At 41.8% G+C, this 23,712-nt stretch overlaps 1 protein-coding gene across 1 annotated transcript in view; it reads left to right on the forward strand.

Moving 5' to 3' along the window:
- LOC139695296 (uncharacterized) overlaps positions 1 to 16,470 on the forward strand; it is a 38,134-nt gene extending 21,664 nt beyond the window's left edge. Inside the window, exon 3 of the mRNA XM_071593994.1 lies at positions 15,068 to 16,470. Within this exon, the coding sequence (XP_071450095.1) occupies positions 15,068 to 15,346 (279 nt within the window). The 3' untranslated portion in view covers positions 15,347 to 16,470. The remainder of the gene's footprint in view (positions 1 to 15,067) is intronic.
- The last annotated feature ends 7,242 nt before the right edge of the window (positions 16,471 to 23,712 follow it).

Genomic DNA, 23,712 nt, shown 5'->3' on the forward strand with positions numbered 1-23,712 from the left:
GACCGACCACTTATGCCATTTTCGCCATTAGGATGGACGGGAAAATATATACGATGGAGAGAGAAAACCAGCGCCGGTATGAGCCTTCTCTTAACGAAAGGCGCCTAGAGGTCAAAAGTTTAACGTCCCATCCGACGGACGGCGTACTCCCTCAATGTGCCCTCCACAAGTAGGAATCGAGATACCACTGAAAAACATATGTCGTTCCAGTCTTCGGGGGCCCAGGATTCGAACCTGGGCCCTCACGGTGGGAAGCCAGTTAGCCACCGCATCATTCTGATCCCCATAAAATTTTGCACGATTCTGTCAAAGTACTGTCAAAAAATCCGATAGCATATTTGTAAAATAAAAATAGGATCTCAATAATTCTAAATGCATTCACGCCGGCTAATATTGTTTTATTTTTTACTTTACCTTCCAAGCACACGTCTTCGCCTCGAACGAACACACGCACATCCACGCACGCCGCAAACACACGTTTCGCCCCGCTTCACCCTCGTCTTGCCGCACGGCTCAAGCCTTTTCGGCAAAGCCATCTGGCGGGGGTCGTTTGAACCAAGCCTTGGCAACCCGCATGTCGAGGGGAGAAAACTTCCGGCTTGGCCCGCGAGAATTTTGCCGCGCTTTTCACTGTCGAAGGGCCCTCTCCCGTTTGAGGATCGAGGGCCAGGTCTTCTCAGCGGAGGACTCTTCGGACTTCGGGCACTTCCTAAAGTACTGGTCGAGGAGTTGGAATCGTGAACAAACAAATCAAAAAGCGCCACCTTTTTATGTGAGCTGATGAGGGATGGTGAAACTAATGAAACTTCCATTCATACGTATTTCGTCAGCAGATTTGAATATAGGGTTTATAAGTACTCTATTGGATTCTTATCGATTTTTAAAATGCATCATAGAACGGATTTTGGAGTCGTCTATTTTTTTAAACATGCAATTTTGGATGTATTTCCTCAAAAATTGGTAAACATCACTTAAACAAAGACGGTCATCCAATCCTAAATAACTATGCCCACGACATCAAGTATTCGTGAGGACAAATATTTCTGCAGAATTAATTCATTATTGTCTTGGTAGCAGTCCTCCACATCAGTTAGACCATGTCAATATTTTTTATGTCGATTTCCATGGAAGTTAGCATGGGGAAAGTACCCTATTTATCAAATATCATTCCATGGAATACGCTCAGTGTTACAAATGGAGGGAAATTGATCGAGGTGACATATAACTTGACGTTTCGATAAAAATTTCCGTAAATTATTTATGGAAATAGTTTGGAAAATGCGTTAATCTAGTCGTTTAAACCTTGAATATCCGTCAAGTGGTTGGGATTTCGGGAAGAAGGGCCTAATTGTTGTAATTGGAGAAAGTAATGAAGAATGCAGCCTTTTACGTGAAAAATCTATTAAAAATTTAAAGTACCATATTTAAATCGAAGGTTAGAAACACTACTATAATAATCAAAAAATATGGAAAACATTCAAGTTTCATGTTGATAGAGAGGGGATAACTTAGCCATCTAGTGCAATGGTGCGTGACCTACAGAAAAATAACATCCAGCAGTCTATTCAACGCATTAATTCTCCCCCATTATTCTCAAATACACAAGTAGCCAAATAAAATTACATACGTAGCTCATTATTACTACATATGTACTTTAATAGCTGGTGATATAACACCCCCTGTCACGCTCCCTCACGGTTGGCTTTCGTGGATAGGTGTAAAAGTAGAGAGTCGTATCCACTCTTGCGTGAATCCTTTCGTTCCGACCCTCGTGACGCTCATTCACGAAGCAGGAATGGAGTTTTCGGAATTTTCAGGTTTCAAAATTAACTCTCACGAATATTGAATGAAGGTGACATTTGCTGAAAAACCATGGGCAAATTTAACAGTTTAGGTCCCGTGTATTACATCTGCCTGACCTAAAACAGTTCTAAATTGATCTAAACTGGAGCGGCGGGTTACCAAACCAAGTTTGTAGAAGATGGCTTTTCCATTTCTGCGACTCAAACCAATCATCGATTTTCACCGATTGCCAAAATGGAGAATTTTCGAAATCCTGTGGCGAAATTCAGAAAGGCCCTTATCCAATGGAAACCCCTAAAGCCTTAGCAATCTCTGAATCGTTGACAACATCACTGATAGAGGCTTGAATTTAAATTTTGGACCACAAAACAGTAGCGAGAGCATCATATTCGGAAAGTAAAAATTTAGAAAAGAAATCAAAACGGAAATTCAATAACTTAGGCGGATGAACTTTGACATTGCGATGAATTTGGATGAGGTAAGGGAGCTGTTTCACACACCAAATATCATGGATGAAGTATCGGGGAACTTGGTTGTATAAACCCCTCACAGATTTCACGGTAAATTCATGCTTCAGCATTCGTTTATTTATTACTTTATGTCACCAAGGGATTGGGCAATGACCGCCTTCAACAAAAATTACCCGATTCATCGTCTTTCCTAACAAATAGGGCGGTGTAATAAAATTTATTAATACCGTTCTACGCCTCTGGTTACAATACATACGTATGATAACATATTTACCCAACTTTAAACTTCGACCCCATTCAGAATTAATACCCGCGAAATCACTTAAAATTGGAAATGTTGGAAGAGGGTCACAAATGGTGATCACAAACATAACGCAGAAACCTTTCTCCAAAAGAGTAGGTAGCAAATTCACGTCCTGTGATTACCCTAACAAATTACGAAGATGTCTGCGATGAATGCTGAATATCAATGAGTAATATATTTATAAATACCAAAGAAAGATACCAGTCCCTCGAAACACTCGTGGCATACAAAAATTTAATTGAAATTTATTGAAGTTTCTAATCAATTTGTTACGAACATGCGCGACCAAAACTGCCCTTAAACTTTTATGTTGACGACATATTTGCTGAAACAGATTTCAATTTCATTTTTATGTCAATGAATTATTGCTTCACTCAGTTGCGTATGTTGGCCTAGTTTCAATTAATTTCTCGCTCGCAATGATCAACCCATGGCTCCTTTCCCACCTAATTCGTCTTGAATGAAACGAAATTATCCCTTTTTGCCGTTCACCCTACCTCTGGCTAGGGAAAAATGGAATATTTTCATATCTCATCATATGCAGAGATAGTTGAAGCGTTTATTACGTTCGCGAGAAATACTTTCCCCTTTCGATTCGAATGGCACCATGCGAAGTACCACACACATCCACGCACACGCTGCGTTTTCACTGCGAAAAGATTGAATTGACAAAAGCGGATCAAAAGAGTAAACCCGTTTCAGGTGCATTTGAATCACTCGCTGAGAGATGGTTTATCTATCAAAAATGGTGGACAATATCTTCCTTGTCTATTCAGATTCCTACCCGGTTATCCTGTTGGAAAATGTACCTGATTTAAGTTCGCTGCTCTGCCCACCGCATGGGTTGTCGATATGTTTATACTTCAGTGTCTATCGTAATGAGACTAAGTACTTTCTCATCGCTCTTGCCCACTTCTCTGCGTAAACTACGGCCAAAACCCAAAAAATATACCATCCCAATGATCTCGAGTGGCCAATGAACCACCTTAATGCTATCATCTCACATGCACGCTATAGCAATACTAGCCCCGGTGAATATTGAAACGCACAGTTATTTCATGCTTTCTTCAAAAACACCTTTGGCAGACACCTCTGTAGAAGCCCATTCTCATCATTTCAAAGAATATTTCCCCGCTGAATGCACCAAAAACTTTCGCATCGGCTCGCCATTCGCGCTAACCTGTTTCAGGAAACCTCTTGTACGACATAAGTCATCGGTCATCAGCCCCCCCCCCCCCCGGTTCAAGATAGACAACAGCAGATTCATTTTTTAGTACAAACCTTATTTTATGCATTTTTAATTAGCTCCGAGGTGATATCGCGGCATTCTATAACCTTTTACGTATGAATAAATCTAGTAATTGTCCAAAGTATGGTTTTTTATAGTCCATATCGAGTGATTTCAAACCAAATTGGTTTCTATCGTATTTTCATTTCATCAGGCATATCTTCAGCATCTTCGTAACATGTTTTAACATACTGCTGTTCCCGATTTCATATTTTCACATCTGCATATTACCCCGCAAACCACCGCAAGGGCCCGTGGCGGGGGGTTCTGAGTCACCAATCGTAAAATAGAACAAAACCACATGCCAAATCAACATTTCCATGTAAACCTATACCCACGGGGGCGTATACATTCATGCAAAAACCTATTTAAAATTATTTCGCGTTGTTATTGAAGATTTGTATTTGGACCGAATTGAGTTTCGAAAGAAAGCATCTCCCATCGCTTAGTGAAATGTACCAGCAGGATATTTTTTTACATCGCTCTATCGCTGGACCTTTAACCATCAATTTGGGCAGAGCCTAGAGCGCAAATGTTTCTTCACCCCGAAACAACCTTGTAAAATTAGGTCCACACATAATCCCTCCGACTTTTTCAAAGAAAAAGAAGGCCCCTCGGCGAAAGGGGGGAGGGGGCATAATTTCGTAAAATTTCATCCGAGGCGCCTCAACTATTGCATTGAGGTCGAAGGAAACGGAACGTCCTCCAAACGCTTTGCACGCGTGTTTTTTCTCCATTGACCGAAAAAAAAAGACCGCGGGGCCATTTTAGCGAAATTAATTTTTCCGCAGCCTCTCTCGTAAATTTCCAAGAGGTAAACATTTTCACGGGACGGCTTCTTCTTCTGTCATGGCCCATAAGGAGGGCGGCCCATAAGGAGGCTGTCCCCTCACCTCCCGGCTGCTTCCGATGATCTACATCTACACAATATCCCGCAAGCCACCGAAACGGCCTGTGGTGAGGGGTGTTAGGTCACCACCCGTAAACTAAAACAAAACCGCAAACAACACCAAATCATGTTACCTCCACAAAAACATTAGTTTGTTCATGCAATCGACAAGCCTTAACAAAACACGAAAGAAACCACTTACATGCAACACAATATTCAATAACAGGACATGGGCATTCAAATCATGCTGTTAAACTGTTAAAAAGATGGGTCCATTGAATGGAAAGAATAACATGTAGGAAGAAACATGCAACATATCGACAAATTACAGTTATCTCCGACGCAATTGCTGTAATGTCTATTATGATTTTACTTTAATATGACATTTTAAATTTATCCGTTCTACGATAAATCTCCCCGATTTTACGTTGGTAATCTGATCCACCGCAGTAAGTGGGGGCCTGTAATATGTTCTTAACAACCTCAGAAAAGTAATCTGCCTAAATTATTACGCAGTAAATTTAACCTATTTGTAAGCCTACGGTCAACTAGTGGCTCCCATCCTAATTCTTCCAATAGTGTTGTGATACTGCTGCCTTGTTCGTAACAACTATTCACAAACCTAGCTGCTCTACGTGTAACCTTGTTACACTCCATCTACTTCTGAAATTAAGCCTACTACATGAGATTCCCATAACCCGGCAGAGCATACTCGAGGTGGGGCCTAACTAACAGTATAATAACAAAGTGCCTCGACACTTTCCTAAGAATTTCCAAGTATTCTTTTTCTGAATAACTATTTAATTAATAACTATTTATTACCTATTCCTCAAATTTCATGAATTTGATTTCTGCTGGACATATCCGTAGTTATCGTTACACCCAAGTATGTTACCGATCCCACGTGTGCAATATTGATCCCCTGTATAATGCAAATACTTTTCCTCCAAATATTTTTAGAAACACATTTATTCAAATTTAATTCTTGCTCCCATGTCTCGCAAAATTGATCCTTCTCCTTGGAACTGTCACCTGAACGAGGACACCAATTAATGGCCCTGGAATCCTCGGAGAACACCCCGGGGGGGTGGGGGGAGGGGAAAGCACACACTCTCCCGGTACAAAACGTATATATAAAAAAAGAGGAGGTGGACTATGAAACCTGGAGTCGAAAGACCTTCGCTGAGTCGCTAATGGGACTCTCTTGTTCGCCAATGGTCACCGGCAAGTAGCAATTGTCGAGGTGTTTCTTTAAAGAGTATTACTATTTTTTTAAGTTATGCCCGTGCGAACGCACGGAAGCAACCTCGAGTTGCCTTCGGGAAACATATTACACGCCACCATTATCAATGTGCCAATAAAACTCAAGGATTATACGGTAATCCATTCGGATGTTAAAAAAACCATTTGGAAAAATATAATGACAAATCAATATCACCAAATAAAATATGATTCTGTTAATTAAATAGTAAACTATATCAATATATACAGGTACATTAAAGTGCAACAATAGCAGAGTGTAAAAATCATTCGTCTTGACCGGGATTCGAACCCGTTTCCCTCGATGTCCGGCCGTGAACATTAGCCAATTAAGCTACCAAGAGGCGTCATTTTATACTCCGAAATTGTGAGATCGAGTAATCTGGGTTCGAATCCCGGTCAAGGTGAATGATTTGTTTGTGCTCTGAAATTGTTGCGTTATAATGCGTTGCGTTAATGCGGATGACTCCGTCAAAAGTTACTGTGGCGGCATCTCCCTTGTTTTCTAGGAATTTGTCAATATATTGAGATATTGAAATATTTGAAAGGGCCAAAGCAATTTATTATACGAAATATTGATTTTTAAAAATGTGACCTGATGCCGATGTATGTTATTTCGATGCCCCACGGGCGATTTTGCTTGAAGGGGATGCAAGGGGGATTTACTTCACCTCATTCCCAGCATCAATAAACACCCAGTTGGACACTGAAAAATAGCAAGGTTGAACGGGTCATTAAATCATCATTGGCTTAAAACGCCTCCATCCTCATTTAAAAAAAATCCACAACACGTAATTGCCGTGAGGTTAGAATTTCCACAAATAAATCCACGGGAGCTAATTAAAGAGCGATAAAAAAATAAAAACCACCCGAAGCAACTTTCACAACTGCGATGGCAGATATTTTTGAGAATGGTAATCAATCCCATAAGAGTTGCCCATGGACTCGGGCAAAAACATTTTAGAAAGACAGTTTGTTTTCCCTAAAGGACGTCTATTGGAGGAGGTAACATTACAGAAATTCAAAGAAACTGCCGGAGATGCCGTTGGGGTTATTTTTTTGGCGGAATCACCCGCCAAGTGTGCATTACAATGCAACAATCTCAGAGTGTAAAAATCATTCGCCTTGACCGGGATTCGAACCCGGATTCCTCGATATCAGGCCGAATGCTTTCTAGCCAGGTAAGCTCGAGGCGTCTTTTTACACTTCAAAATTTTGGACCCGGACATTGAGGGATCCGGGTTCAAGTCCCAGTCAAGACTAATGATTTTTACAGTCTAAAATTGTTGCATTGTAAACATTTAGAAACATAAAAACTTAAATTAAGGAAAATGTGTGCATACGCCTAAAAAAAATATCCTTTTTTATTCTTTAATTTAGCGATTGGATTTTACTCGGATTGTAATAATGGACATTTTGAAAGGAGAAGATATGAGTGTGTATGTATATATATATTTGTATATATATATATATATATTTGTGTATATATATATCCCTCTGTATTTGTTCGCTAGTACTCGCTTGATATGCATCAAATATATATATATATATATATTATATATATATATATATATATATATATATATATATATATATATATATATATATATATATATATATATACATACATATATATTTGATGCATATCAAGCGAGTACTAGCGAACAAATACAAAAAAACACAAAAACGAAAAGAAACTCACAAGTTTTCGAATTTTTAGTGGTCAATGCACCTTTCTCAGGTAAGAGAAGGTCCTTGAGAAAGGTGCCTTGACCGCCGAAAATTCGAAAACTTGTTAGTTTCCTTTCTTTTTTGTTATTTCTATGTTTTCGTTCTTGTTCCCCAGTGCTAACTTGATATTCATTATTATTCCCATCTGTTAGACTTTCACATAAGTTTTATAAAGATATATATATATATATATATATATATATATATTTATACACACACACCCACGTGTACTCGCATATGTGTGTGTGTGTGTTTGCAAAAAGTACATAAAAAAGGACAGCAACGTCCTCGGATGTGGTTTACCAGACGAAACATCGCGTGACTCTTTAAAATTATACATTCAAGGACTTCACTAAAAGCGTTGGGGCAAGAAAAGAAAGGAAATCGAGAAAAAAAATCAAATCGAGGGGGGGGAGACAGAAATGATGCCTCTTAATGGAAAAATGTGGACTCTCGCATCTCTCTCTCCCCCTTCTTCCAACTTTAGTATTTCTTTGATTCCGAGGCTGAGCAGAGGCTCGCCCGAGGGGGGGGGGCAAGTGGATGAAGGTGAATGGGGGCGCGGGCCGCGGGGGCGCAAGAGAGCGGCGGGATCGACCCGACCTTTGGGCGCAATTTTCGCAATCCAGAGATGAAAGCTCACGCCTTATAATGAACGAGAATCTGCTTCGCCCACCCACCAACGCACCGAAGTTTAGATACCCCTCGTCCCATCCCAACCCCTCGTCCCACTCCACCCCCGGCCACTCCCCCTTCCAAACCACCCCCTTGATCCCTTCAGGGCAATCACACAGCCCCTTCCTATCGTCCGTGACGCGTGAGCGGAGTTTGGAACCCACGAGCCTTAAGGAAGCATACTTACCCATAAATGGATATCTATTCAAACATCACATTAACGGGAGCTGCATTACACATGGTCTGTCCACAAAGTAGTAGGACTGAGTTGATCAAAAGTATTCAGTGCCAAATTTTGATCGTCCTCTCTAAAATCTCCAAAGTTGCACCCTTGTGCGTCCACGTAGCGCTGCCAGAGAGTTTTCCTTGCCTCTTTCGCCTCCTGTAAGGCGGCGCCCGGAATGCTGCTAAGCTCTCTCGTCAACGGCCTGATGAAACGCTTCCACCATACCGTAGTGATGTCCTTTCAGCTCGGATTTGAGGCAGGGCTTCCCCAAGAAGTAGCAAGAGGTCTAGTGGACAACGTCAGGGCTAAACTAGGGCGGCTGAGGCATGATCGAGAATCACTTGGTAGATCCGCGTGCGAGTCTCCCTTTCTTCGTCCGAGAGAACTTCTTCCCACACATCTTTCTCATGTTTCCGGTCACATCTCGATGGACGTCACTTTTAGCATGTTCACAAGTTCATTAAAAAACCATGCGAACACTTGACCTGCGACTCCTGTTCCGCAATGCCTTCAGTATTGCAAGACTTCCGTCATTTTTTGAGGTCGAAGCGCATCCCGAACATCTTCTCTGCCCTCCCGAATCGACTCGTGCCACTCAAAACACACCCTGATCTACCCATGGTGTTATCCTCATAAGCTTCCGTGAGCATGTCATGAGTCTCTATCCCGGATTTGCACTATTTCACGCGAAATTTGATGACGTGGCGCAGTTCCAATAATCGGTTCATGACGGGGCGTAACGAAGTCACGTCAATGAGGTTGCGAAAACGAGCGATCAGCACTCCGCAAAGGCTGGGAGCCAACTGCCACTGGCCTTTAGCCTTTCCTGAGACTCACGTCCCTCGAACCAAGCCAGAGAAATTGCCGCCCGTCTGTCCGTCTAACCGGGCAAAATAGGTCCTACTACATTTGGGACAGACCTCGTATTTATATAGTGTATTTCGGATCGTCGTCATGACATATCATTGCTATTGGATCTTGCTTCCCTGTTCCGTAGTCTTAGAAACGCGAGGTTACTGGAAGGGTTGGAAAAGAGGGGAAGATGTTTGAATTCGCACTTTGAATCCGCAGTTGGGAGGATTAAGGAAGTGTTTTATCGCAATTGTCGCGAAAAGTTCACCGAACGATTGATTTCGAAATGTAAGACAAAAACATCGCTCGTTTTCAGCTCACTGTGCAATTTTCTGCATGCGAGTTGAAAAATAATTTAAATACTTTTTGGGATACGAACAATTTTAATTTTAATGTTAAGCATCTCCGTGGTTTTGTCAATTCGTTGGTCCAGACAGACTGCAAGGTTTCCTCAGGCCATGACCATGAGATTCGCTCCCGTTGCTATGGCGTTCGTCGGAAGCGTCGTCCAACGTGGTAGCCATGCAGACTTTTGTATCAGGAGTTAGAATCCCGTTCCATTGGGTTCGCAAGTATCGCTTCGCCAAGGACCCCTTCCGTCCCTCGCGCCACTCCATCCTCCCCGACTCTCACCCCACCCGTTATACCCTCATTAAACCCATTATCATCTTTTCGATTTCATTACCGACACTTTTCCTTCGTGCCTTTAGTTCAAAGCCGAAATTCCTAAAAGAAGTCACATCGCCAAGTGATTTTCTCTCTTTACTAAAACTCGTCATTACTATGCAATAATTCCAGCGTCCTTCATTTACATAAATTTTCCTTCGTGATGAAAGAAGACTTTTTGCTTTTCCACATAGAATTTTTTAATACGACATAGGTTTCGTTACAGCGTAAAATATTCAGGTAAATTCCTGTAACATCTACATCTACACAATACCCCGCAAGCCGCCGCAAGGGCGTGTGGTGGGGGTGTTAGGTCACCACCCGTAAACCTATAACAAAATCACATGCAAAACCAAATCATGTTACCTTTAAACAAATATTAGTTTGTTCGTGAGCCTGAAGATTTTAAGCTGTGACGAAACTTTGGTCATTCTAAAAAAAAATTTTGAAAAGCAAAGTGTATTATTCAAGTGAATGAATTCCACCATTTCACGCCTGAAACTCTGTCATAAATTATCCTTCGTAAAAATAGGCTTATAGATAGCAGCTAATGGAGACAAGAGAGGTATGGGAGAACAGTACACCAAGTCATTGATACTTTTTCAATCATAATACTCTGCAATATGGATGCATGTTAAAAACTCATTCCTGATATGTTTTTTTGTTTCCACGACTGTTAATGTAATTTATTAAAAAACGAACAAATAGCATTCCATAGACCAGCACTCAAAATTGAGTCAATGCCAAAGGGGAATACTAGTAGTAATAGTAGTTTTTATGAGAAGCGACAGTGAGCTGAAATCATTTGCGCCATTAGGGATGGATGGAGAAAGGAGGAATGGTGGAGAGAAACCCGGCGTCGGCATTGGACGAATCTGCATGAGGAAAGGCGCCAGGGGGTCCACAGTTTAACCCCCCATCCGACCGACGGCGTACTCACATTAAGTGCTCTCCACTAAGCACCTGAAAGTAGGGATTCCACTGAAAAATATTTGCCGTCTCCAGAATTCGAACCCTGACCCTCTCGGTGGGAAGCCAGTACGATAGCAAACGCACCAATCCGGGTGATTACTGCAGGCGACATCGAATAGAATATTTTCGTCATATATATTATTTCACATGGATAAGGAAATGAGCAATTGTAAAACCCTAAAAGTAGGAAAACAAATGATTTGCAAGAAAAATACGAATGCTTACACTATGTTGAAATTTTTATTCCAAGTTAGATATAAGAATAACTTGGATGCCTCAAAAGTATTCAACCCCTACTTTCCCCTGGATGATGACATTCATAGCACGTCTTTCGCCAATTCATTTACAAACCTCAATTCCATTGCTTAAAGTCGGCGGAGTTATGCGACGATTCCTGCTGATGTCCTCTGAGGGAGGGCATGATTTGAAGAGTATGGACCAAGACTCTCGGGTACATTCTCTTATATGTTGTTTTGGTCAAATAGCAGCCACCGAGTCGCTCTTGGATGAATGAATGAAATCTCGCTTCCGCGTTCGAAGATCACCAATCAACGCGTTTCCGCGCGAGGGTGCGCCAATGAGGGTTCTGTTTCGGCAGCGAGCGGGTTGCGACAGGGAGGCGTGCGGACTCGAGCGGGGGTGAGGGAGGGAGGGTGGGAGTGGAATGTAAATTTGGGCAGAGCCGCCACCGGCGAGCAAACAACAAGCGACTGATTAAAGATGCCACAAGGAAATGCCTCGGAGGCCACAAGGACACTTCTTCCACGACATACTGTCCCAACGTGTTTGCGGTCGCTTTAAAAGGATTTGAAAAGAGAGGATGGTGGAAGTTGAATTTGGATTAATGGATATGAACTAAAGAATCTCCCTTCAACTCTCGAGAACCCGAGAGAATTTCCTACGCAACTGTTTACTGGAGCGTTTAAAAGACGCCTGCTTTTTTTACCAAAGAGATAGAATTGCGAATTCAAACGTGAACAAGGGGACCGAACTAACGATATTGCAGTTTTCTTAAGCGATAACATTGAAAAAGATAATAATTTCTCTAAATGTTCTGAATCAATATTTATCTAAATCTACCAAATAGTTATATGGAAGACGGGAAATAGATATAACATAACAAAGTGATGGTAATAAGAATTTCAAGAAGAACTATGGATTCTTTGACTTGAACAATGATGAAGGACGTGTGGCTGGGTGCATTGTCATGGTGGAGCTTGACCGTGTCTTTCCTGTGTAATACAAAGTCGAAAAACACACTTAACGTGGAGGCATGTCTTTCCACTCAGACTGCTCGGAGGAAACTGGCAACCGGCTGCGTTGGAAGGGCAGACCCCCCACCACAATTTCAAACCTGATTAGCCACGCGGCCATGGAAAGTCGCGTCACAATAAAACCATGCGCATTACTTTCATAATGGACCATGTATTCACCACTGACCTTTTCCCACGCTCTCGCTCCAATTACGTCACTGCCGGCACACGGGGAGGATTCAAGGGGCGGGGAAAGAGATCGCTCCGAGGGAGTGAAAGGTGACGAAGGCCGAAGTCACTTCCTCTTTCAAAAAGGGTCGCTGGGGTTGAACTGAAATAATTGTTTGGCGCAGTTGGGCAGCTCGGACGGCGTGGAAAAAGGCGCCAGCCTAAGCACACACACACACACACACGCACTCCCTCTCTCTCGGGGAATTTGACCGTGGCGAGGGTGTGATGAACAATGAGGGCCCGCGCCCAACCAATCCAACCTCCGCACAAACCGCAACCACCGCGGCAAAGGACCAACTCGCAGAACTCTCTCGAGAAGTGATCATTCAAAGACACAAGCACACATGACGATCGACTGCATTGTGAGCATATATTGTTTCATTGCAAAAAACACTGGCATTTAATTAATAAAAAACATTGACTATACCATTTCTTCGTTATGTCGTTGCAGATTATAAACTGTGTCATATTTTAACTACTGAGAGGCAAATATGTATTTATTTATTAACCTTCGATTTGATCAAGGAAGTTAATAAGAACTCTACATCTACATAATACCTCGCAAGCCGCCGCAACGGTAAGTGGCTGGGGGTGTTAGATCACCACCCGTTAACTAAAATGCTAAACCATATCGTTACTTCTTCACAAATATTACTTTGTTCATGCACTCTATAAACCTTCAAACACGAAATAAATTGCTTGCATGTTAGAAGATTCTGTGTGGCGACGTTTTAATAGTTTCGGGGAGTCTTGAACTTCAAGTATAAGTAATAGACAAAGCATACCTTGAGATTTCAACCTCTGCCTCATCATTGTGTGCCTTCGGTCCATTCCGTTGCTGGGAATAATAATTGCGGAGTGCCCCTCCTCCCCTCGCTCCATCACGCCCTCTCACCTTTTCCAGAGACGGCGGCGATAATTGGGGAAGGGGATGGTCGCCACTATCGGCTCAACTTGCTCTCTGATATGTGTGTGTGTGGGTGTTTGTGTGAACAGCGATCAAGCCATAGCCATCCGCCTCTTACCGCGAGACCTCCGATGATTTCTCAAGAACGGTCACGAATTTTTCCCATCTGTTCCTCATCCTGCATCACATATTAATTATTCTCGAGCATTGCGAAACTCCAAACCTTCTTTCTTTTCTTTTTTTGAGATGAAGTCTAACGAGTGGAATTAGTAATATAAAGTCATTCAGAGTTTAAAAAGAATAAAAAAAGTCTTGGGAAGTTTTTTTAATGGGACGCCAAAGTAATAAAGGCGCCTGGGTACGCCACACTTACGGGCCGAACCACTGGCCAAGATTTCTTCTGCTGATAGGTAGTCTCAGTTGGAACGAAACCAGGATGCCACTTCGTTGTAATTAGGTGCTCTAACGTTTGAGGTCATATCGCACAGTAAACCTAATCCAAGGAAAATGCACACTGACTTATGCGTCATTCTCTGAGTATGAGATGGGGCTCGAACCAGAGTCCATCTGGCTAGACAATCATTGAAAATAACCTGCTAGTGTTCATTAACCGCAACTTTACAAACAGGAACCATTCGCGAGCATATTCAGCTGGCAATTAAAAAAAACACAAGAAGTGGAAATCACATTAATTTCCAGAGTAATGGAGTTTCACACAAAGTTCCCCAAGGTCCCTGTTTTCGAACACACCCGAGTGATAGAGTAAATGAGCGAGAACATTCGTGGATTCCACTACCACCAAAGCATGCGCCATACTGTGATCTCCTCCCCCGTGGACACCGGTAGGAAATGTGACCCAATGCTGCAGGTAGCGGGAGGGTCCCCCCACGGAGAGAGACGAGGGATGAAAGGAGAAACTTAAAACAGACAAGGCAAAGAAAGCAATACTGTAATGAGCACTGCATTATTTAATGGCATATTAATGCGGTCTTGCGGGAAGAAAGAGTTTTGACAACAAAAAACACGAGGTCAGAGAAAGTGCATGTAATTGAGTAACCCTACAGGTAATTATTCCCTAGGCGGAATTTCTGCTATCAATAACCATACAGTTGCTATCCCATAATGTACGCGGGAAGGAGTCCTTGAGTCTGCCAGTTCTGGCATCTATTTCCAGAAATGTATGCACTTGATCCAAGCGGCCAATGTATATTGGAGTTCGAATAATATTGCGAGACCTCGATGCTTAAACATGCGGATCTGAATTTATTTAGTACATTCTATCTGTTCTACAATATTAAAAAGTATCTACCTATTCCACAATTAATCTCCATAATTTAACTTTGGTGATCTGATCTACCGTAGTATGTGGGGGGGACATTTTGCATTCCGTTGAAAATTTATCCTAGACGAAGAGGTAATTTTTGAATTAAGAACGAAGCTGTAAAACTCGTTCCGACCAACTTCCGTCACTTTGAGCATGTCAGAAGAGCACCAAGAGTCACGTTGGATCGTCTAATAATCGTTTTTCAATTCTTTCCAGCACCACCATCACCACCACGAGCCGGGCATGCCGTTCGACTTCACGTACGCCGTGAGAGAGTCGGACCCTAGGGGGTCAATCAACGACTACTCGCACAACGCCGTGTCCAACGGCGACGAGGTCACCGGAGAGTACAGGGTACTCCTCCCAGACGGCAGGACCCAAGTGGTCCGCTACACGGCCGACTGGGCAACCGGCTACCATGCACAGGTCAGCTACGAGGGCAGCATCAACCCGGCCGCCTACGGATCCAACTCGCTAGCCAACGCGAACTACTGACCAGACACCACCGCCATCAGGAGCCCACCGGCCTCGAGGATGCGTAGAGCGCGGGGCACACACCACCGTGCCAGATGCCAGTGGGGCTTACTGTCGACCCGAGAAGAGAAAGGAGCCTCGCTCGCTTGCAATATCGCGCGAGGCAAGTGAGGAGAGGTGATGATTTCAATCTGGGAGAGAGCAGTGCGCGCTCGAGAAAGCACTCCTGTACCACACGTGCGTGATAAGGCAACAGGGACCGAAAAAGACCACGGGAACAAAGGTCTTCCACATCTTTCCTCCGGGGAGTGGAGGAAAGTTTGGAAGACTGCGGAGAGAATCATCCAATACATTAGTTTCCGTATCGACGGAAAAAAGAAATGTCATTCGTTTTCACAGATCTAGGCCCTGGAATCCTAACACAGAGACGGAAAGTGTTCAATATCCATAGCAAATCAAGTGGAAGTAATATTTTTGGTACCATTCATATATTTTTTGGGAGAAAAAAATTAATCAATCCCAGAACTGAAATATTTACAAAATACTCAAGAGTAACAAGGTTTGACACTCACACACACTAAAAAAGAGGGGGGAAAAAAGAGAGAGAGGAGAATGATATGTGGCGATTTAAAAAAAACAGTTGCAGAAGCGATTCGTTTGCCAAATGATATTATTTGCTTTCGTGTAAATTTTGTACAAAAACACAATCTCTTCTTCTAAAAGATTTTAATTTATTATTACCAGGGGGAACCACATACTCGCCACGAGACCCCATGGCGTCATTATTTCTCCGTAATCTGTCATCAAAACGCCTCCGTCATCTCCCCTCCCCTCCCTTCCTCCCCCCTCCATTTTATCCCCCTCCCCCAGAGCGTGGGAGCTTACCCACTGGAAGACAGAGGGAGCCCGCGGCGTCATTATTTAAAAATTTGCATTTTAAGTTTATAGTAACCTATTTTTTTAAGAGAATTTTTCATTTTTTATATAAATAAATAAATATACATATATATATATTTAAAAAATCTCTCCTTAAGACATCTTAAAAGCCTTCCTGGCAAAAATATGCATCTGCTTGAGTGATTGTGTGTTTTTTCTATGTACCTTAGAGAGAATAACTATAGTGTGAATAATAAAAAAACGCATTTTAGAAATCTTGTCTTCATCATTTCTTGTTATGATTTATTTATTCATGAAGAATATTTCTGCTGAAGCGGCGACCTCTTACAGTTATCGGTATGAGAAAGGAAAGGTACGCCTGCGGGAAGCTATGTGGAAAACATGAACATGAAAATGTTCCCATGGATGGCACAGATTACCGATTAACTGTAAATTGTTCTTCTCATAAGCAAATCAGGGCAAATGCTTACGGGACCACTTTTAATATAAAAACAAGCTGCGGATTAAGAACTTGGTCAGCACGCCACACTTAGATGTGACAACATGGCAGGAAGTTCTTAAAATTAAGACCACGAGGAAAATCCTTTAATTACTCACATAACTGACATCTACACTTGGGTTGACACCTATTATTATTACCTACTTGAAAAGTGGCCTTTTGGCATTTTTAAGAAAGCACGAAGGAGATTAGCTTTTGCTATCATCCTTGCAAGAAAGAATTGCAACAATAGAGTAGTAGTTTTAAGGGAGGCGACCCACAGCTGAGGTCTTCTTATACCATTAGCGATGGAAAAGAGGAAGGGTGGAGAGAAACCCGGCGTCTGTATTAGCCTGCTTTTGACGAATGGTTTCTAGTGGTCACACACAATTTAATGTCCCATCCGACGGACGGCATACTCACTCAAAATGCTCTCGACGAAGCACCTCAAGCAGGGATATGGATACCACTGAAAAAGATCTGCCACCTCCAGGATTCGAACTGGGACCTTCACGTCGGAAAGCCAGTACGTTAGCCACCGTACCATCCCAATCCCCATGCAACATTATTACCGTGGCTGTCATTGGATGGGGTTTTTCATTCGCGAAACATAAAACAATTTGTTCACAAATTAGAGATCCATGAATGGTCAAAGAAGGATTTCAACAGTTTATGGTGGAGGAATGAGATCCCACGAATTGCGTCACTAGTGGGTCACTCAGAGGTATATGCATGGGAAGTGTAGCTATGGTGCCAGGGCGGCAATGCCTGGAAATTGAATTAATTTTAATGCACAGAAATTCTTGAGAGTTTGGAATTAAAGTTGGCATAGTCCTTTTTAATCGCAATGGTCATGAGCTGTCTCGTCGCATTCTCTTTTATATCGCCCAATTAGAGAGGTCATCTACATCTTCACCATACCCCGTAAGCCGCCGCAAGGGCGTGTGGCGGGGGGTGTTAGGTCACCACCCGTAAAAGGGAACAAAACCACATACAAAATCAACACACTCATGCAAACCTATGCCCACAGTGGCGTATACATTCATGCAATAACCCTTTCAAACACACACACAACTGCATATACTATCAAATAACAAACAATTGCGCCTTAGGATGCAGTAAAACATGTATCCAATGACATGCAAGTAATAGAGTTTGACAAATTGGAAGGCGAAATTCGAAGATCAGGTGTAGAGCAGATAGATTTAAGGTGTCATTTTTTCCACGAAAGATAAGGGATCGGGATGACATTGTACGAACGCGATAGGACCATATTCGGGTCAAAATTAGTCTGATGTGTATCCGCTCCTTGCCACATACCCTGGCGGTGGCTTGCAGGGTACTAATGTAAATTTTAAAAAATGAGGTTAAAGGGACTAAATCGCATTCCAATAAGTTCCAAAGTGACAACTGCGTGTTTCATAACATCAACCCGCTAAAAACGAAGATCAATACCTACGCGGATCCGTAAATTACTCGTGAACATTTAATCAATTCCAAATGGAAAATATAGCCTCCGGGACCTCTTATAGATTCAAGGGAAGCCAAAGTGCCCACGGCTCTCCCTTAGGTCACCGTGTCCACCGCAAGGCAGCGCCGTAAATGATTGACCAATGCCTCCTCCTCTTCAGACTCCTCCCACGTCGGGAAGGAATAGTAATCCTTAATGGGCTTTTACAAAGCCGTTGGGAGGTAAGTGGTAGCCCGCGTCGCGAATGACTTATTCATCGCTCTCGGAATCATAAGGCCTCCGCTAATTAACAACCAGGTGCAGAAAATAATGGACTTGAAAAAAAGCACTCCGGAACACGTCGGAGGCATGGGAAAAAATTGGAGTGGGAGAACAAAAGAATGGAGGAAAAAAATAAAACAATGGGCATTCGTCGCGCGCCGCTTCCAAGCAAAGGTCGATGTGGCGAATGCATATTCTCCGGGTGAAAAACAGCGCCACCAGTCGGCCTAGAGCAGTGAAGGGATGTGGGGGGCGGAGGGGGGGAGGAAACCCCTCCTCCTTACCCTCTTTTCCCTCCTCCTCGCCCCCCTTTCCCCTCCAAGAATGCCCCGTACTTATTCCTTTCTCAACCAATTAGCATCACCGCGGGCGTGGAACGGCTCTGCAAAAGGTGACGTCGCTTCGCCGTGGAAGGGGGGCCGGGGAGAGGTAGGAGAGCGTTGTGCAGCAGAGTAATCACGCAAAGGTCTCCCACGGGGGCGGGGGAGGAATGGGAGAGGGAGGGAGGGCGGGAGAACTCCGCGGGATGCCCTCGTCTTCTGCCGGAAGATCGGAATGTATCGGCGCCCCTTCGCCATTCAACCTGGCTCATGGTTAGCTGCCGAAGTTATAGTATTGCCGTCTCTCTTATTCCACATCAAATGACAAAATTATCAACCACTACCGACTCTACACTTAAAATTTCGGTATATTAAATTATTATTTTTATTTATGCCTGTCCGCGTTCGGCCAAGTCAATCTACATTATTTCATATCCCAAATATCCTTCCTCACTAAATGAAGAACACAATGCATTTTTCCACTGTTCTTTATTCTAGTACTTGGAAAAATACACTGTGTTCTTCTTATAATGAACATGAAAGTCCACAAAGTTGAGCCAGAAACCATCGAATAGTCCAGGTCACTCACACCCTCTATACGTTTCCCACTACTTGAGTGAATATTAACTATTTTTGTGAGGTATCTCGCGATGCAATATTTTTCTTCGTTCTTATTTTCCATTGCTTTCTTTATTTTCTCACTCTATCCCTTCTATTTATACTCAAAACTCTCTATGTACTCCGTTCCTATTTATGTTTTCAACGTTTGAACTTATCCTGACATGTACATCTACATTTACATCAAATCCCGCAAGCCACCATAAGGGCGTGTGGCGGGAGTTGCAAGGTCACGACCCGTAAAAGGGGACAAAACCACATACATACGCAACACATCCATACAAACCGACACTCACATTGGCAAATTCATTCATGCAAAATTATTTTCAACTTAAATGCATGCAAATACATATACTATCAACTGACAAATAACTGCACCTTAGGATGTGGTAAAATATTTATCTAATAGTGTGTAAACTAGAATTTGACAAGTAAGAAGGCGTAATTCCACTGCCACAATTACATGCAACATACAACGGTCTCTTCCCTCAAGGATACAGGTAGGGAATGCGACCCAACGCCGCAGGTAGCGGGAGGGTCCCCTCCACAGAGAGAGACGAGAGATGGAAGGGGAAACTTAATAACGTACAAGGCAGAGTAAGAAATTCTGTTAACATCGTTGATTTGATAGCATTCTAATGCGGTCATGCGGAAAGAATGGGTTTTGAATACAAAGCACACGGGGTTACTTACATTGCATGCAATTGAGTGAAGTAATTATTCCCTAGACGCTGGTAACATACCCACGTTTCACTTACTACCATAAATAGAATATAAAGAAGAGTAAAAGTAGAAAGCCTCTTCTTGTGATTCAAAACTTAATTTAAACCCCATTTAAGACTCTCCGACATGTCCAGTGCTCTTGAGTGCTTTGCATCTGCCACTGATGCGATTGTTAGCCACTCACGATTTTCCACTTGCCGCATCTCCGAAAAAATAGAAGATATAGTGTCGCAATCTTGATTGATTGCTATATGCTCTCGTCCTTCCTTTGCCTCAATTACAATCACGAGAAAACAAAAGTACCCCGTCAATCTTGATCGGAAAACTCTTCAGACATTTGCCGTTTGTTTTTTGAGTCCATTACCAAAATTTGCGCATTTATTGGTGCGTTATAATGTTGAAAATTTATTATTATTAGGATTATCTTACTACAGTTGTGGATATTATATCAATAAAATCAGAGAGAGTAATATGTAGAGCAGATGTCATTTTTTCCTTGAACGACAAGGGATCAGAATAACATTTTCTGACCGCGGTAGTGGTAAAAATATTCGGGTCAAAATTAGCCTGGTCTGTATTCACCCCCTGCCACACGCCCACGCGGTGGCTTGCATGTTAATTCCAAATGTCCCGCCGTGTTGCCTTCATATATTTTCCCTTTCGCTCACATCCTCTCCCTTCTCTTCCAGCAAGAGGCTCACGAACACTCCGCGCCCAGAGATAATCCAAACTTTCCTCTGTCTTGGAATTCATATCCTTCTCGGCCTTCTACATCTCCCACTGAGAAGTCTTTAAATTCCCTTCCCTTCCATCTGATTTAAATCACATTCAGCGTTCGTCGCCAGACAAGCAAGAACTGGCGTCCCAATGCCCCCCCCCGCCGCACCTTTTGCCGGGCGCGGTGTCATGATTGATGTTCGGTCGCCCCTTTTCAACGTGGTTTTTGGTGGACTGCGGGGTGCCAGGTGCATGAGGAAATAGAATAAATATATGTAGAATCGACGGGCCTTACCAATGTAATTAGGGGGCCTAATTGCATCTCCAATGTTGGATGCAAAACCACACGCTTTTAATCTTTGAAACAGGTATAATGTAGCCCTGAATCTTCTCTTATCTAAAGGTTCCCTTTACCCCAGATTCTGTATTAAATATTTGACGACGCTTTGTGTCCTTTGGTACGAGTTTTCACGAATCTAGCGGACTTTCTCCGTACTCCATTCAATTCTAAAATTAATGTATTTTGAAATTGATCGCAAACGCTCGCCGCATACTCAGTATGATGCCACTTTTAATCCGGACGAGCACTCTTGGCAAAGAATTCAGATTGAGTCACAGAGATTATCTCGGGGATAAATCATTTCTGAAATATAGCAGATTTGAGAGAGTAGGCGAGGAATCATGTACGTATTTTCACACAGTTCATCAAATCACGTGTGAACCCTGGGATCTTTCTCACCCTTAATGGCTCGTTTGAGTCAACAAGGCTTGGATTATTTTCCCTCCTGACCTGTATTTTGCCCGCCACCAGTTCTCATATTTTCATGAGAAGTACCACTTTTTCATAGGGAGAATATATGTGTTTGTCATTAACTTTATATTCTTTCACTTTTTCAACATTGGGACAGCTCTAGGAAACAGTTATTTTGTCTTAAAACCACATTAAAAAGAAATGAAGGCCTCAAACGACCGATCTATATTATCTAAGTGGGAATATCATTTTTATTACCCTCGATCCTATGCACTCGACTGAAATAAACAAAGACTTGTTTTCTCTTAAGTACAATTTGGGGTTTTTTTAAGACTTTCAATAATTGCGTAACAACTTCAACAGATCAAAGCATTTTATAACTTTGTTTTTATTATCTCAACTATTATGTGTTAGAGATAAGCTATATAACTGCCATTCACTTCATAAAACTAATTTTTCCGGAAAATTTTAAATTTTTAGTTCTATACGTAAAGGAACTGACATCACGGGAATCAGTTGGATTTCTGTGTCGAGCAACATTTTTTGGACATAAGTATGAGGCCGAGCGGTGGTGGATAGCTACATCTACATCTACACAATACTCCGCGAGCCGCCGGAAGAGCATGTGGCGGGGGGTGTTATGTCACCACCCGTAAACTAGAATTAAACTACGAGGGCGATTCGAAAAGTGAGGTTTGCTATTTTTTTCATGAGAAATCAAATTTATTTTCAACTTTGTGTGCATCGCAGGAAAGGCTGAGCATTTAGCTATTTTTCTACATAGTCGCCTTGACGATGAATCACTTTTTACATCCTTGTATCCAGCTTTTTTAATACCGGCCAACACCTTTCCAACGATGTACGCAAAGCTGAGAATAAATTTGATTTTTCATGAAAAAAATAGGAGAACTTACTTTTCGAATCGCCCTCGTACATTCAAAACTAAATTATTATACCTCTAATCAAATATTAGTTAGATCATGCTAGCGACAAACCTTGATCACAAGAATTTTCAAAACTTAATGAAAATAAAATGGTAAGGAACTTCGTAGTTTTCGGAAAAAAAAACCTTTTTTAATTATCTTTGTAGGTTTTTTTTTACAATTCACCCGACAAATCATGGAGTCCATTCTGTCTCATCCTGTATAAACATGTACATATACATACAATGGGAAACCTAATATGGACGTCAGAAAAACTATTGAATGAGTATAGAACACATGCATTATAAAAGCAAGAAAAAATCACTAATATTATGATACAGATTAAATCTACTAAGGTAATAAAAACTTACTTCTTATGCTTTACGAACCCCAAACGAATGTTTTGGCCATTCAGAATATTAATGCAAAATTAAACATTACTTATAATTCGAAACAATCTTTTCCCTAATTCTGGTCAAAATTTCACTTTCAATTCTGTTATGTTTACAATTCAAAACAATGATTTTTTCAGAAAATATTAGAGTTTAACATAAATGGCACATGCCAACTTAGCAGAGGCAAACGTTCATCGAAAGCAGTTACATATTACAATAACAATTTTCTCAAATGCAATTTGTTTTTATGCTCCTCTGATAACATACATTTTTCCTTGCGATTATCGGAATTAATTACCATGCACATCACATTTAAAATATATTACGTTTCTGTCTTTTTAGCTGCCTAATTTATTTTGAAGCTCCTTTATTTTCTTCGTAAAATAATCCTCTTACCTTCAAAAAATTGATGTGAAATTTTCTCAAATATTTAAGCACGAAGATCCCAAAATAGCCCTTCCATGCTCAAAAAATTTCATCGCAAATGTAAGCCACGGCCAATCCCACATAGCAGTGACAAAAGGATTAATATTAAACCCGAGAAAAGAAGAATTACAGAGTCTATTAAGAGCCACTGCATTCCAGCATGAAGTCACTTCCCTCCATACTGTGCGCACAAAAAATATAATAGTGATTAATTAAACGCCTTAATGCCATAAATTCATCCCTGACGTGTCGGTTAAGTCGCCATCAGGTTGTTAAGCAACTCTCTCGCCCGGTAAGAGACGATATTTCGTTAAGCACTGACGATGAGTCCTTTGCATATATATATATACAGGTATATATATATATATATATATATATATATATATATATATATATATATATATATA

This window comes from Hetaerina americana, unplaced genomic scaffold, assembly GCF_022747635.1.
Source record: "Hetaerina americana unplaced genomic scaffold, ioHetAmer1.1.p SCAF_6, whole genome shotgun sequence".
NCBI classification, from domain to species: domain Eukaryota; kingdom Metazoa; phylum Arthropoda; class Insecta; order Odonata; family Calopterygidae; genus Hetaerina; species Hetaerina americana.